Here is a 15,861-nt window from a genome sequence, read left to right as displayed (position 1 = left end):
GGGCCCCTCAGCTCAGGAAGGAGATTGAGGTGCTGGAGCAGGTCCAGAGAAGAGCAAGGAGGCTGGGAAGGGATCCAGCACAAGTCCTGTGAGGAAGGGCTGAGGGAGCTGGGGGTGTTGAGGCTGGAGAAGAGGAGGCTCAGGGGAGACCTCATCACTCTCTCCAACTCCCTGAAAGGAGGTTGGAGCCAGGGGGGGTTGGGCTCTTTTCCCAGGCAACTCTCAGCAAGACAAGAGGGCACAAGAGGTCTCAAGTTGTGCCAGGGGAGGTTTAGGTTGGACATGAGAAAGAATTTCTTTCTGGAGAGGGTGATCAGACATTGGAATGGGCTGCCCAGGGAAGGGGTGGATTCTCCATCCCTGGAGATATTTCAAAAGAGCCTGGATGTGGCACTCAGTGCCATGGGCTGGGAACCACGGGGGGAGTGGATCAAGGGTTGGACTTGATGAGCTCTGAGGTCCCTTCCAACCCAGCCAATTCCATGATCCTATGATCCTGCCCGGTGCTCAGCTCCCTCCCTCGGCTCCTCCTCCCCCGCTCCCTCCCCGCGGAAGGGCGGGCGGAGCCTCCGCAGGGTTCCGGTGCGGGCGGGGAAGATGGCGAGCACCAAGAGGGTGCTGTACGTGGGTGAGTGGGGGGGCCGGGGGCTGCCCCGCGTGGGTCGAGGGTTACTGGGGGCTGAGGGCTGTGTCCCCCGCAGGTGGGCTGGCGGAGGAGGTGGACGAGAAGGTTCTGCACGCCGCCTTCATCCCCTTCGGGGACATCACCGACATCCAGATCCCGCTGGACTACGAGACCGGTGCGTGGCCCGGGGGGGCTGGAAGTGGGCTTGGGGATGGGGGGGCGAGGGACTTGGGGGTGTTTTTGGTGCCCGTAACCGTTTGCTTCTGTCTCTCTTCCAGAAAAGCACCGGGGATTCGCCTTCGTTGAGTTTGAGCTGGCAGAGGTGAGAAAGCAGCAAATTCTGGAGCCTCTCGGGCTCCTCTCTTCCTCCCCTGGGGTTTTGGGGATGGATCCTATGCCGCTCGGGCACAGCAGAGGTGCAGGGGGCAGGGATGATGCCACAGCCTCGGGGAGATGCTGTTCTGCTCTTCCAAATCCACTTTTTTCCTCGTTTTCTTTTGGGCTGAAGCACAGCCACTGCCCACCCAAGCTCCATCCCACTGTCCCTGGAGCTCAGCAGGAACTGGGGGGTTTCTTGGGTTTATGGGCAGCACAGGCTGATGTGTATTTGCTGTCTTATCTGTTCTGGGCTTCATACAGGAGATCTCTGTTCTTTTCTCAGTTATTTTATGCATAAGGGATCATGCATAAAATGATTTGACTGGATTGGCCATGGGAAGACAAACTTGGTACTGGTTTGGATATGGTTCTTGCAAGATCCATCATTTTTTACAGCCCTGAGGTGGATGAGCTTTAGTAAAACAGTCCTTTGGCAATCCTTTGTTTTTTGTAACAAAATTCTGGGGCACATATATATGAATATATATATGTAAATGTATATGAAAGTTGGAGAAATTATAATAATGATTTTTTTTTTTTTTCTTTTTTGGCAGGATGCAGCAGCAGCTATTGACAACATGGTATGGACCCTGATCCCACTGCCCTGTGGGGGGACACGTGGCTTTGCCACCTTCCCAGTAGCACAGTGTGAGCCCCTGTGTGGCATGGGCTACATAGAGGAAAAAAAGCTCTGGTTTCTTCTGGCCTTGATAGGGTTTTGGGCTTCACAATGATTTTTTTTACCATGTGGTGGGCTTTGTTATGTTGTTTTTTTCTTCTGCAGAATGAGTCTGAGCTCTTTGGCAGGACAATTCGGGTGAACCTGGCTAAACCAATGCGAATTAAAGAAGGGTCATCCAGGCCTGGTGAGTTGGAGAGGGGAACATCCCCATGGATGTTCAGAGCTTTGTGCTTTCTGCTTTCCCAGACCCAGACATCTCTTCTCTGCATCCTATTTGGGGACCTGAGCAGCACCTACTAATCCAAAATATCTCCCAGTTCCTTGGATGGAAACACTCTTGGCTGCCCTTTCAATTACTTCCATGCTCTCCAGCACACAAAGATGTCTGTGCTAGGCAGAATTGCCCACACATCTGTCCACCTCTGTAAAAATGGGTTGTAAAAATCCCTAAGCAATTGCCCTGCAGGGAGCTGGCCCTGAGCTTGCCCTCCCCAGTGATGTGTGGCACCTCTGGGAAGAAGCAGGGATGATTTTGTCCCTTATTTCCCCACACACTGTGTCTTTTGGGGCAGGCGTGGGATCTGCTGTGCAGCCCCCGGGCAGCCCCCTGCGTGCTCACTCATGGCTCTTGGCTTTGGTTCCTGTGCTCTGACCCTTCCTTTTGCCATCACAGTCTGGTCAGATGATGAGTGGCTGAAGAAATTTTCAGGGAAGACTCTGGAGGAGAACACAGAGGAGACAGGAGCAGAGGCTCCCAAAACAGAGGCACAGGAGGTAGGAAAACCAAGCAGAGCTGTTTGCATCTCTGCTGTCCTGCAGGCTGAGGGCGTGGGGCTCTGGAAGCAGAGCAGGGGAATATCATCTCAACTTGCTTTCCTTTTTTCCTGCTCAGGGTGAGCCTCCTGCCAAGAAATCCCGGGTCAACCCTCAGGTTTACATGGACATCAAGATTGGAAACAAACCTGCGGGGCGGCTGCAGATCCTCCTGCGCTCAGATGTGGTGCCCATGACCGTGGGTGAGGAGAGGCTCAGCCTGCCCAGCCACGTGGCTCCAGCTGTGACACAACTCTCACCCCTCTCTCTCTCCCTCTTGCCACCCCAAACAGAGAATTTCCGCTGCCTCTGCACCCACGAGAAGGGCTTTGGCTTCAAAGGGAGCAGCTTCCACCGCATCATCCCCCAGTTCATGTGCCAGGCCGGAGACTTCACCAATCACAACGGCACCGGAGGCAAATCCATCTATGGGAAGAAGTTTGATGATGAAAACTTCATTCTGAAACACACGGGGCCAGGTAGAACCAAGTCCCAGAGAGTAAAAAAAGGCTCAACATCATCTCAGAGCCACACTTGGGCTGTTTTGACCTGGAGCATGGTGATAGTGGGAGCTCTGATTATAATCTGTGCTGCCCAAATGCTGCTGGGGGGTAATCTGCTGTGCTCAGACCCTGGTGTGTTACCAGCATTCAGAGAGCAGAAATGTATCGTTCTCCTTCTATCCACACACTTAATTTGCAGTGTCATATGATGGAGAAAGTTTCAGAGCTGCTTTCCTGTTTGATTTTAAAGGAAAACTGTCGCAGTGTGACCATGAAAAGCAGCAGAGAGCAGGCAGGTTTATCTCTGTGCTAACAGCTTTTCTGTCAGTGCAGCTAAAAATAGATGAACAGTCTCCACCCCTTTCCATCTTTCATATTTACAGGTGCTTCTCTCCCAGCTTTTACCAGTTTCTGTGGTACCCAGAGGCTTTCCTAAACCCAGCAGTGGGTTGCAGGGCATGGGAATGGGTTTGGGTGGGCGGCTCACGTGCTGCAGCTCCCAGCTCCCTCCCTGCCCTACCACCACACTTTTTGATCCTAGGGCTGTTATCCATGGCAAACTCGGGCCCAAACACCAATGGCTCCCAGTTCTTCATCACCTGTGATAAAACAGACTGGCTGGATGGGAAGCACGTGGTGTTTGGGGAGGTGACAGAGGGCATGGACGTGGTGCGGCAGATCGAGGTGGGTCCTGGTGGTGGGGGGGGCAGAACCCAACCTCCTCCTTACCCTTGCTTTTCTTCACTTGAATTCTTGCTGCTCTTTTCTCAAAGGCTCAGGGCACCAAAGATGGGAAACCGAAGCAGAAGGTGATTATCTCAGACTGCGGGGAGTGCCCATGAGCTCTGCTCCTGGAGAGGGATGGATGGGGGGAGCCTGGACTGAGGGGCTGGCTGGGCTAGGGTGGTCCCACCACCTCCCTGGCAGTGCCCAGCTCCTGCTGAAGATCCCTTGTGGCTCCTGGTGAAATTCTCCTACAAAGCTTGGTGAGAACGTGGCTGTTTAGAGCGGGGCTGGTTCTGCTGCCCTGTTCTGGAAACGCTTTATGTTTAGGTAAAAATAAAACCTTGTATTTAAAATATCACAGCCCTACCCCTGGCTGCTGGGTTCTGGCAGTGTCAGGATGGTCTTTGAGGAAAGATGATATATAAATATATATTTTTTTTTTAATTTGCATTCACCCTCATCTTCTCAAATCTGGTGTATAAACCCTGGCTCTGGGGAAAGCTGGAAGAGCAGAGCCAGATCTCTGGGGCTTTTCCAGCAGCAGGAGCTGTGCTGTAGGTTTTGGGGCTCTGCAATGTCCTTTCCCATCAGCAGAGGGAAGCAGGGCCCTGGCTGGTGGCTGTGTGTCTGGGAAGCCAGCCTGGTCCTGCTCCATCTCCATCCCAAAGGGAGGGCATTTACTGGGAATGGGAAAAGGAATTTAGTGGGGTCAGGAGAAGAAGCCCCAGGAAATGAAGCAGCCTTTTAGGTGCTAGAAGGAGGGGAAAAAAACCCAATGATGAGGCTGTAAGAATCCCAGACAGAGTGCTGCTGTGCTGTGGCATTTATTAAAAAACAAACAGGAAGAAAAACTACATACTTACTTTCCAATCTAGGCATTTATGTTCTAAGTGTCATAGCTCTATATGGATATATATGTATTTATTTCTTTTTCCAACTCGCTGAGTTTGTGAACTTTTAAGTAAACAGGAGCAGGTTAGTCAGCCAGCTAGTTAATTGGCTGATGGTGTTTTCATTAAGGGAATTAAAAGCACTGGGTTGAGGGGGGGTTGGTTAGACTTACATGGCCAGAAACAGCTCCATCTCAAAGCACCTCGGATCCTGCCTCCCTTCCCTAATTCCTTTTCAGCCCAAGCTGCCTCCCCCAGAGTTGACACATCAGCCATGACTAAAACAGACTTGTAAATAGCTACACATCCTCTTTCCTATATATATGTCAGTGTATGTGTAAGAGAATAAAAGTTTTATATTGTTTTTTATATTATTTACTCTTGACGAAGGGGTGGAAGGGATTTCTTTTTTATTTCTTTTTTTTATTGTTACTTGTAATGGATTTTGCTAGGCTGCAGCTTGTGAAACTCCCTTTTTTTCACACGTGTAGCAGGAACCCAGTGTCAGGGAGCTCCAGGGGGGATGGGATGGAGCTGGGGTGGGAGCCAGCCCTCAGTGGCAGCCGCAGGATTTCACCACCATGTTGCGGTGCTTCTTGAGGATGACGTTGTTGTTGCTGTCGTAGTAGAGGACAGAGGTGGCACTGAGCTTGGTGGGGGCACAGCAGGCCTTGGGCACGGCCTCGGGCTTCATCAGGTGGACCTGGGGGGATGGATGGAGCTTGGGAGTGCTGGGCAAAGCAGCTCCAGGCAGGAGACAAACCCTCGAACTGGCCCTTCCCTGCAAAAAGCCTGGGTGAAGGGGGAGAGGGTTTCCAGCTTTTTGCACAATATTTAAAGTCTGGGCAGCCTCTGGTTTGGATTGGGGTTGTAGGTCAGGCATCCCCTTTGTTAATTTGGGATTTCTGGGCCCTTTTCTTATTGTAAATAGGCAAATGGCTGAAAAAATACCAACCAGGGCAGTGCCAGGCTCCCTCCTGTGCAGGTGTTTGGGTGATACTGAAGTAGATATTTCCCTTTAGGGCTCAATGCTGCCCCAAACTGAACACATTGCACTAAAATTCTGAGTACACAGCACCTCTCTGAACACATCCCTCATCCCTTACTCCAGACAGTTATCCCAGCCCCTGGACACCCAGCATATACTGGGATGCTCACAGCCTGCTGGAGCCTCAAGCCCTGCCCAACATGTGCGATTCATTTCTTTCAGAGGCAGCTGGGCTCTCCTAGGTCGGAAGTCCGGTGTTTTTTTGCTGTCAAACCCTGCTATTTGCAGCAGAGCAGGGGCTGGCACCGCTCCCCCGGCCGCTTTTTGCTCCGGAGCTTCCCAGAAGAGGCGGCTCCGGGAGGCAGGTGATTCACATCCTGCCCAAACGGCTCCGTTTCGGGAAGAGCGTTGGGTGTAGGGGTGCTGGGTGGGTGTAAGGGGGGGTTACGGGACCTTGCCAGGGTTGTGCCCAACCCCGGACAGGGCCTCTGGCAGATTTGTCAATGTAAAAATGAAACCCCGGCAGGCAAGTCCTTCAAAGGCTGAGCCGAGGACGACTCGGCGCTCCCTGTAATTAACCTCGAGCACCGGTGTGACTCTGCCATTGGGAAATCAAACACTCACAGGGCAGGAAATTCCAGAAATTAAAGCACCGGCTGGGATGTGGGGTGGGTTTGGGAGAAGAGAGGGGAAAGAAAAAAAAAAAAAAACACCAAAAACAAACCCAAACAAACAAAAAAAAAACCCCAAACCCCAACAACAAACAGGGCGTTAAAACTTTCCTGCTTGGAATATGCTGAGCCCAACATTTGGGAACTGCACCCACCACCGGGTGCTTTTTGGGAGCTGGAGCTCAACTGCATCCCTCCAGACCTAATCACCCAAACTAAACTCCCGAAGACAGCCCCAAATTCAGGGGAACCTTATGGGGTCACCCAGGGTCCCCAGTGTCCCCACCCCACTGACCAGGGACTGCAGGATGGCGTGGTTGGTGGCATTCATGCAGGAGTCCAGGGGGAAGGCACACTCCCCCTCACAGTAGTAGGCTGAGTATCCCTGTGGGGCAATCACCCAGTCCTGGAAAAAAAACAAATTAAAAGAAACCTAAATGATTTACAGAGGTTCCTGTGACAACTGCACCCTCCATCCATTCCCCACCTGCAAAAACATCCCAGCCAGCTCCTCCCTGGCAGCAGTGCCAGCAGCAAGGGTTTATTTTGATTTTTTTTTTTTTTTTTTTTTTTTTTGACTGAGCCGTAAGTTTTTTAGGGTTATGGGTGGGGCTTGGGGTTGGGGCAGTTCACATTTCCCTTCCCAGCTCCTGGCCTCCTGGCTGCCCCACATTGGGGGATCCCTCAATGGGTGGGAGACACAAGGCTGGGAAGAAGCCCCTGGGACAGGGGACACTGATGGGTTGGGTTTTGTTTTTTTTTTTTTATTTCCCCACATTTATTTCTCCTGATAAACAAGTACCAGCCAACCAAGATCCTGAAAGCTGACATAGAGCTCGTGGCGCCGGCAGACCTGGCGTCCATCTGCAGCATGGACATCATCTGTGGGAGAAGGGGAGAAGCAGCATCAGCCCCAGGGTTCTGGCATCCCAAACCCCCCCCACGCCATCCCTGGCTTCACCATCCCTGGCTTCACCACCCCTGCTCCAGGGTGGGATCCAACAGCCCGGCCAGAGGGGATCAGGTAAGAAGAACAGGAGAGGAGTCCCCGTGGTTGCACAAAGGGGAAAAAGCTCCAAACGAGCCTGAAATTTACTGCTCCAGCAATGGGACAGGGGGATCCAGCCTGGGAAGGGTTAAATCCCAGCTCTGCACCTGGCCCAGTTGGTTTCCAGGGGTTCTCAAGCTGAAAAACTTTGGGAGAGCGGAGGTTTTGTGCTCCTGAGCAGCTTCCCAGGGCAACAGCCTTCCAGGATGATGCTCTCCCAGGGCAGCTTCAAAACCGAGGGCAACGATGCAAAAAAGTCCAATATTCAGGTATCCCAACCCCTCCCATGAACCACATCAACTCGAGGGCACTCACCCCAAACCTAACCCGTGCTGCAAGCAACCCCAATCCTAAAAACCCAGAGCTCTTTGCTCTGCTCCCCCTGGTGTTGCATTTCTGGGTCAAAACGTGGATTTCTTACACGATGATTCGCTAACAAAAGGTCCCCTGCCTGGCAAAGCTCTTACCAAAAATCCCCGGCAGCTTGTTTGGATGGGGGAGGTCGTTGGTTTTTTTGGGCTGCCGTCTCCTGGGGGGTTTGGCTGCCCGGGGGACACGCACGGGACTAGGGCTGGCCCGGAAAAATGTCACCATGAAGGGTTGCTTGGAGCGGGGACCCCGGCGCCCCAGCAGCCCCGCCGAGCCTGGGTCAACGCTGAGCCCTGAAGGGATGGGACCAGGCAGAATAAATGAATTTGGTTAAAGGAAGGAGGAAAAAAAAAAAAAAAATCCAGGATATTTGCAGCTGAGAGCTGTGGGTTTGGCATCCTGAGTGCTGGAACACCCCACCCACCCCTACCCGAGGGTCCTGTCCTGCCCTGTCCCCCCTGGTGGGGGCAGCTCACAGGGGTGATGAAGCCTCATCCTGCGTGGCCACCACCACACGATGTCACACAGAGCACCTCCAGGATTAAAAGCATAAGTAAAAACCAGTTTTTCCCTTCACTCCTAGGGGGTAAGGGGAGCTGGGAGGGGCTGGGGCATTAAAGGCTGAGATTTCTCCCCCCATGGGATGCTCTTTTGTGTTCCTCCTTGCTCAGGCACCTTTGGAGCAGCTGTGACCCCTTAATGAGAAGAAGATTAATACCCCAGCTCATCCTCCAGGTAAGGAGCTGATTAAATGTTAATGGGGTTATTCCAGCCCACCCCAGGGGCCCCATGAGCATTAACACCTTTGGGAGGCTTTGCCATCAGGGCAAACCCAGCACTGCCCTTCTCCCTCACAGCTGGAAATTTAAAATTGCAGCGAGATAAACCTCTCCCTCCTGCCCACCATGGTAGGGGGGAGAGGGCTCCAATTCCTGGGGATTTAGCCCCAAAGGCTGCAGGTGGGCTGGGCACACTTACCATCCTCTGTCTCCACGTAGAGTCGCAGCCCCAGGTTGTATTTCCGATCCACTAACCAGTGGTTGCTGGCAGCTGTGACATCAAACACCAGCCAGCCCTCTGTCCCAGCACGCAGGTCCTGGACATCCAGCAGGAACAGGTCAGACTCCCTGTGGAAAAACAAAACCCAAAGGTTGAGTAACAGCACCCAAAGGGCACCAGGGAGAACTCATGGAAATGACTGTGTCTGTACAGGGTGTCTGACTGGGTCAGGACAGTGGCTCCCGGAGCCTCTGGCTGTGCTGCACATGATGGTGGCACCTTTGGCAGCTGCTCTGGGAAAAGCATCCGCCCAGCCCCGGCACTGGGTGTGGCACTGCCCCGTGGGAATGTGTGGGAGCAGGGGCCAGGGTGCTGCTTCCCTGGGTATCTGCATCATGGGGAGAAGGAGAAGGGCTGGGGAGCTCAAGCTTCACCCTCATTCTTGTCTCCTTCCCCATACCTAATTTCATCCCTGTTCCCATCCTCATCCCTATCCCCATCATCTTCTTTCCCATCCCTAATTTCATCTCCGCCGTCTACAACCCCATTCCCATCCTCATCCCCATCATCTTAATTCCCATCCCCATCCCACATCTTCCTTCCCACCCCTAATTTTATCCCCACCATCTCCACCTCATTCCCATCATCTTAATTCCCATCCCCATCCCACAACTTCCTTCCCACCCCTAATTTTATCCCCACCTCATTATCTCTCCCATCCATAATTTCATCCCCATCATCTTCACCCATCATCATCCTCATCCCCAACCCCGTCGTCTCCATTCCCAACCCCATTTCATCCCCAGCTCCATCACCTCCATCCCCATCACCTGTTGGAGTGCTCAGCTGCAATCTCATAGATGCTGAGGTGAAGGGTGGTGTTGGGGTTCCGGGTCACCCCTCGAGCTTTGTAGATGCGGAACTCGGCGGCCGTCACCGACTCACCCGTGGGCACCTGGGTCAGGTCGAACCTGAACTCCTTCCAGTAGGGCTTCGGGGAGAAGATGTCCCTGTCCTGCTCCACTGCAGAGCAAAAGGGTCAGCTGGACCCTCACCCATGGGCTGAGCAGAGAGGCTGCAGCCCCCCCCCCTCCCCCTCCACCAGGACCCAGTTTGTCCCCAGTGTGGGGATAAAAACCCACAGATCCCCCTGCTGCAAATCCCCACCTCTCCTCTCCTGAGCATGGCAATCTTGATGCAACCCCCTCCTATTTTTTCACCTGCCCCTACTTTATTTTTCAGCCACTTCCCAGCTCTCTTTCTTTAAGATTAATTAAAAAAAAATTAAAAGAAAAAGGCTTGGTTACAGCAGGCACACAGTGCAGCTGTCCCCTGTGCAGGTTTGGGGGCTGCAGCCCCTTGCACTTTGGGGGGAAAACACCCCAAAACCTGAGTTTGGGGGTCGGTGGGATGGTCAGCAGCAGGAATTGGGTTTTTTGCAAAGCTATTCTGGTGACAGGGGGGCAACACCAGCACACACTGGGGCTCTCCAGGGCCACCCAGGGTGTCACAGGTCCTCTCACCCCTGCAGTCTCCTTCCTCCTTGCTGCAAACTTAGTGCAGGTTGGGAAAGGAAAAAAAATCAGGTGATTTCTTTATTTTTTTATTAAGTCCATAAAGAAAAAAAAAAAACACTTGTCTTTGCAGCAATGCATCCCCACATGGCTTCTCTCATCTGTAATTATTTTTTTCAAATGGTGCTTTAAAAATCTTCCAGGTTGCTGTGACTGAGCGTAATTAAAGTGATTAAAACTCCTCCTGCTTCAGGCACAAAAGCAACGCAACCAATCTGACCCAGTGCTTACTTTTAAAAAAAGAAAACAACCAAATCATTAAATAAATTAACTTTGCACCTATTTTTTTAAACTGGTTCCAGAGGGAAAAAAAAACCAACAAACCAGTCTAAATTTACTACACCATTAGGTTGCTGCCCACATTGACATGGGGGGAGCAGCCGGTGCATCTTTCCAAACCCAGTGCTGAGATTTGAATTCAACATCCATGAATATATATATATATGTATTTTTTTTTTTCCTTTAAAATAAAAATAAATAAAAAAAACACCCCACATTCCCTCCAGCTCCTGGGCTCACCACAAGTTGTGTTACAAAAAAAGCCCAGGGCCAGGCGGGCAGGGACGGATGCGGAGAGAGCTTCCTGCTGCCGGCTGCCCGCCAGCTCCAGGGAGGAGGATGCTGTGGGGAGCTGGGTCCAGGCCCTTCACCCCCTCCATGGGGACACACATCAACCCCCTGCACCCCCTCAGGGGTTCCCCACCTCTTTGCTACATTTCCATTTCTCCCACTTCCCCAGCACTGGTGTTTTCGTGCTCCTGGGAGGTTCAAGATGGTCCTGGTGGTGATGCTGCTTGGCTCTTGGAAAATCCTTAAATCCCCCCAAAAGCCAACGAGAGGAATCCAGAGGATTTATCCAGAGGATAAACCCCCAGCTGGGTGTCCCACAGACTGTCCAGGGGACACCGTGTGTCCCCATTCAGTCACCTGGGTTGTCACCTGTCACCCTGCTGCTCCTTGGCATCAGGTGAAACCCCAAAGAACTGAATCTGGGCTCAGGAACCACCAGGGTCCTCCTGAGATGGGGGTATCTGGCAAAGTGATGCTGCAGCAGGGATGGGGTAGGGGGCAGGGGAGGTGACAAGGAGGTGACAGGGACCCAGAGATCCAGAAATAGCCCCTGGGGTGATTTTCAGCCCCAGAAAACTTTGCCTAAAGGAACATCTGGTCGGGAATTCTTCACACCCGAAAGGTGTGGAGGTGATGGAGGAGACTGGAAACGAAAGCAGAGGAGGGGAGAGGGAAGCTTAGGGATGCCCTGATGAGATAAGAAAGGGATGAGAAAGGCAAAAGGAGAGAGCAATTAGCTGTGCATCTTGATGAACCAAACGAGCTGGGCTTCCTTAACAAGCTGCCTGGTGTTTCATCTCCCCCTCTTTGTCGGCAAAATTATAAATTGCTGCAAAATTCCCACCCTGCAATGGGGAAGCACCCCTGAAAGCACCTGGCACCCTTTATCCAGGGAGAAAAGTGGGTGCTCAGCGTGGTGCTGGGACCTTCCCTGGGAACCTGCGATTGATTTGGGGCGGGTTGGCTCAGCTGCACCCACAACCCCTCAATTAGCTGTGGGCGGATGATCCGGATTGAGGAGGAGACACACTAAAAAAACCCAACCCAAGCTCTTTGCTCTCCTTGCCCCCTCCTTCAGCACTCCCTCTCTCACCCCTCAGAGCTGCCGCATCTTTCCCCAAACTTGGAAGCCACTACCTACTGCCCTCAAAAAAAGTAAGATTATTTTGCATATTATTTATATGCAACCCCTGACAGGGGATGCCCAGCTCCAGCCAGGATGAGCCCTGCTGCACCTCCCAACCCTGCTGGGTGTCTTCCCAGGGATGGGGTGATGGGGCCACCACCCTCCCTCCTGCTCCCCAGGTTATTTTTAGCTGCACTTTTTCATTGCAAACTTTCTCTGTTTCTATAAACGGCCCCATCAGTTGTAATTACTGGTCCTGGCTGCTCCCAATGGTCCCCACGATCATTTCAGGCACTAAATTAAAAGGAAATGCCAGGATATTCAACCACATCAAGTGCTCAGTAGCCTAAAATAGGTTGAAAGGAGATGCGAGGAAGATGCTATCCTTCACTTGCCTGTAGGAAAAAAACCAAGCTCCTGAGGTTTTTCCAAAGCAGGGAGAGATATGAGAGTTATCCCAAGCTTTGTGAAATGCAGCTGAGCCCCTGCTTCATCTCCTGAGTGCTTCTTCCATCTCCCCAGATGAACACCAAGGACTCCAAGACCTACAAACAGCCAACCAGGGGCAGGTGGACCCCAAGGGAATTGGATTTTCCTATTTAAAACACACAGGCTCATCACGGAGAACTCACACCTCAGCAGGGGCTGCCGTGGAGCCCTCAGCTGTGCTGGGTTTTCTGCCCAAAGAGGTTCACACAGCTGCAAAATGAAACCAGGAGTGGGGAAAATCCCCACCCAGCTGCTGGATTTTAGTGGTAATTGGGGGCACGGGGGGGGGGGGAGCAGCAGCACCCCCCAAACTTCTTAAATCAGAGAGGATGAAGTGGGCTCCCACCCGTGAAGCTGAAGCTTGGCAGAAAGCCACAGGCAGAGCTTCCTCGGGCTGGCTGTGGGGGTAGGACAACCACCCAACCACATCCCGGGGCAGCGGCGGATGAGGGAAAGGGAGGATGGGTGTGTGGGGGGGCTCGGGCAGGCTGCAGCCCTACAAACCTCCTCCTCCTTCCCCTTACAAACCTCTCTGCTCCATCCCTACACCTTGCGAGTAATCGTGACTCACGGCTGGTGGCTCAGCCCTAGAGGAGAAGAAAACCCATCCTTACCCCAAAAACAACCCCCAGGCAGGGCACAGAAATAGCCCGGCTCAGGCGGAGAGGAAAGGTTTTATCTCCACGCCGAGGAAGCCAGCGGGAGGGGACGGGTGGAGCCAGCACCACCAAACCCAGCCCAAGGTGCCCCGTGGCCGCCCATCACCTGGAGGCCCCTGCTGCCCCCGGCCCCCCCACCTGCCCGCCCAAACCGGGGACAGGTTTGTCCTTTCCCCTCCCCAGGCACAAGGTGTGACGCTGGGAGCCGCGCTCCGGCCCGGCTCACACAGGGCTGAGCGGGGGGGCTGGGAGCAAAGAGGTCCAAGAGCCCAATGGAGCACCGAGTTAGCCCATTTGCATGTCCCCATCAGGGTAATTGTGCAGCACATTATACATGCAAATGAAAGCTGGCCTTCTCCCACAAACATTTATTTCATTAACTTGAAGGGGCTGATGAAGCCACAGAAATCAAAGCCATTCAAATTGAGGGCTGGAACTCTGCTCCTCAACTCTCCCATCTCCAGGAGCACCGGGAAGGGGAGCGGCACCAGCACCCCCCGTGCCAGCACCAACACCTCCCAGGTGGCTCCCCATCCCTCTCTGAACATCCCACCCTGCTTCTCCTCCATCCTGGCCATTTTAAAGCTCTACTTGGTGCTTGTGTGTTGGTTTGAGTGCTGAGGGGAGCTGGGACTTGGTGTCCCAGCAGCTCCTCCCTCGATCTCAGTGTCCCCAGGTCACTGGGGCCCCACAGCACCAAGGGGTCTCGATGGGAGCTGGGTGATGGAACCCAGCACCCAGCACACCAACAACCACCTGGAGCAGCAGGGGCTGTCCCAGGGAGCTCCCTGGGCTCTTTATATCCACCTGTGGTACAGGGGACACAAGAAAAGATGGACAGGACTTGGGTGATGCCTCCATGGCAGGTCCCCCCCTGCCTAGGCTCCCATGGAGAGTTTCTCCTCTTGCTCAGAGTGGGGGGACCCTGAAGGGGTGGAGGGGAAGAAAGGAGCCCTGGCTGCTCCTCGGAGGTGCCATGGTGAGGCATCATCCCTTTGCACGCCCTTCAGCACCGCACGGCACAGCAGCCAAACCCAGCCTTGCTCCGAGGAAGTGTCCCCAAGCCCAGGACACTGGGACACTGCTCAGCGACAGCCAACAATCCTGCCGTGCGCCTCATGCTCTGGCTTTGCACAGATGCTCCCCAAAAACCTTGTGCTTGGCCTGGGCAGGTGCCCCCGCAGCCTCCCGTTCGCCCGGCTCTGCTCCGGTTCCCCCCGTGCTCCCCGGTCCTGCCCAACCAAGCCGCCGGGATCCTGCCCATGCGCTCCGGTCTCTACCGCTGCCACCGCACGTCCCGCTCCTCCCGGTGCCCCCACGGACTCCGATATCCCCGGTGCGCCCCGGTTCTCCCGCACATCCTTGTCCTCCCCATGCCGCCGCCGGCTCCGCTCCTCCCGGTGCCCCTCTTACCCCGATACTCCCTCCGGCTCCTCTCCCCCCAGTGCCCTCCCCGTCCCCGCTCTCCCCCGGGGCCGCTCTCACCCATATTGACGAGGCTGACAACGGTATCGGCGTGGCTGACGACGCTGCCGGGCGGGGGGCTCTGGGTGCTGAGCCCGGTGAGCACCGGCCGGGACACCGCCGCCTCCTCCTCCGCATCCTCCGCCTCCTCCTCCCCGGCCACGGCGTGGTAAAGGTCCAGCATGAAGAGGGGGGCGGCGGCGGAGGGGGCGCGGGCGGCGGGGGGGTTGCGGGGCCGGGGCCGGCCGGGCAGCCCCAGCACGGCCAGGATCTCCCGCTGCACGTCCCGCCGCTCCCCGCCGCTCAGCCGCCGCTGGAGGAACCCGGAGGTGTGGAGGCGGCGGCGGAGGAGGAGGCTGCCGCTGCCCAGCTGCCCCAGCACCGCCGCCGCCCACAGCAGCGCCAGAGCCCCCAGAGGACCCCCGGCAGCCCCGCGCCCCGGCCCCATGGCCCCCGCCACCGGCCGGGCCCCCCGGTGCGGCACGGCGCTGGGCACCGGCACCGGGCACGGCCCCGGCCCGCCCCGGCGGGGCGAGGGAAAGGGACGGTCCCGCCAGCGGCACCGCCCCGGCCACGGCTCCCGGGACGCCCCGACCCTCCCAGCCCTATAGGTCCCGGGGAACGGGGAGCATCGCCGGGCACGCAAACTCATAGGCACCCACCCTTAGAGATGCAAATCCTCGTGGGCAACCAAACCCGTGAACACCTAAACCCACGGGCACCCAAACCCACGGGCTCCCATCCCTAGGGATGGTCACCCTCCCAGGCACCCACACCTCTCATGGTTTGCTCACTCTCAGGCAACCAAACCCACGGACACCCACCCTCACTGACACCCAAATCCGTGGGCATTCACCCACTACTGACATGCAAACCCAGTGGCACCCACTCTCACAGCCACCCAAACCCGTGGGCACCCAAATCCATGGGCACCCAACCTGTGAATCCACCCTCACAAGCACTCACTTCAGCAGCACCCATCCCCACCAGCACCCTCCCACAGTAGCTCCTCACCCTGTGCACCCACCCCTTGGACACCCACCCCCCATAAACCTCCCCAAGCATCCATCTCACCACCCAAACACCCACTCAACAGCCACCCCAGTGTCCAGCACCTTCACTGGTGGGCACCCACCTCACCACGGGTACCCACAACCCTGAGCACCTTCACCAGCACCCACCTGGGCTTTTTAAATGGGGGGCTGGTGGTTCCCTGCCCTGTTCTGCCAAGAACTCTGGGTGCCATGGCCAGCACAACCATTGCCTCCTCACCCGGGATGAACAGCT

General features: G+C 55.0%; 2 protein-coding genes across 2 annotated transcripts; one reads left to right on the top strand and one right to left on the bottom strand.

Moving 5' to 3' along the window:
* Nucleotides 1-551: 551 nt before the first annotated feature.
* PPIE (peptidylprolyl isomerase E) lies at nucleotides 552-4,978 on the top strand. The gene is made up of 10 exons (XM_071767839.1): nucleotides 552-628; nucleotides 702-800; nucleotides 904-947; nucleotides 1,558-1,584; nucleotides 1,788-1,869; nucleotides 2,359-2,459; nucleotides 2,578-2,701; nucleotides 2,792-2,977; nucleotides 3,543-3,685; nucleotides 3,775-4,978. The coding sequence occupies exons 1-10, from the start codon at nucleotides 598-600 to the stop codon at nucleotides 3,841-3,843; spliced, it is 906 nt and encodes a 301-aa protein (XP_071623940.1). The 5' UTR covers nucleotides 552-597; the 3' UTR covers nucleotides 3,844-4,978.
* Nucleotides 4,533-15,066, bottom strand: LOC139807201 (bone morphogenetic protein 8B-like). The gene is made up of 7 exons (XM_071767838.1): nucleotides 14,596-15,066; nucleotides 9,523-9,715; nucleotides 8,672-8,820; nucleotides 7,792-7,986; nucleotides 7,079-7,158; nucleotides 6,572-6,682; nucleotides 4,533-5,320 (listed from the first exon to the last, which is right to left on the bottom strand). Exons 1-7 carry the CDS (start codon nucleotides 15,020-15,022, stop codon nucleotides 5,171-5,173), a joined length of 1,305 nt encoding a protein of 434 aa, XP_071623939.1. The 5' UTR covers nucleotides 15,023-15,066; the 3' UTR covers nucleotides 4,533-5,170.
* Nucleotides 15,067-15,861: the final 795 nt, after the last annotated feature.

Source organism: Heliangelus exortis, chromosome 24, assembly GCF_036169615.1.
Source record: "Heliangelus exortis chromosome 24, bHelExo1.hap1, whole genome shotgun sequence".
Classification (NCBI taxonomy): Eukaryota; Metazoa; Chordata; class Aves; order Apodiformes; family Trochilidae; genus Heliangelus; species Heliangelus exortis.
The sequence above is the reverse complement of the archived record's forward strand: the minus strand, read 5'-3'. Positions and strand labels throughout refer to the sequence as shown.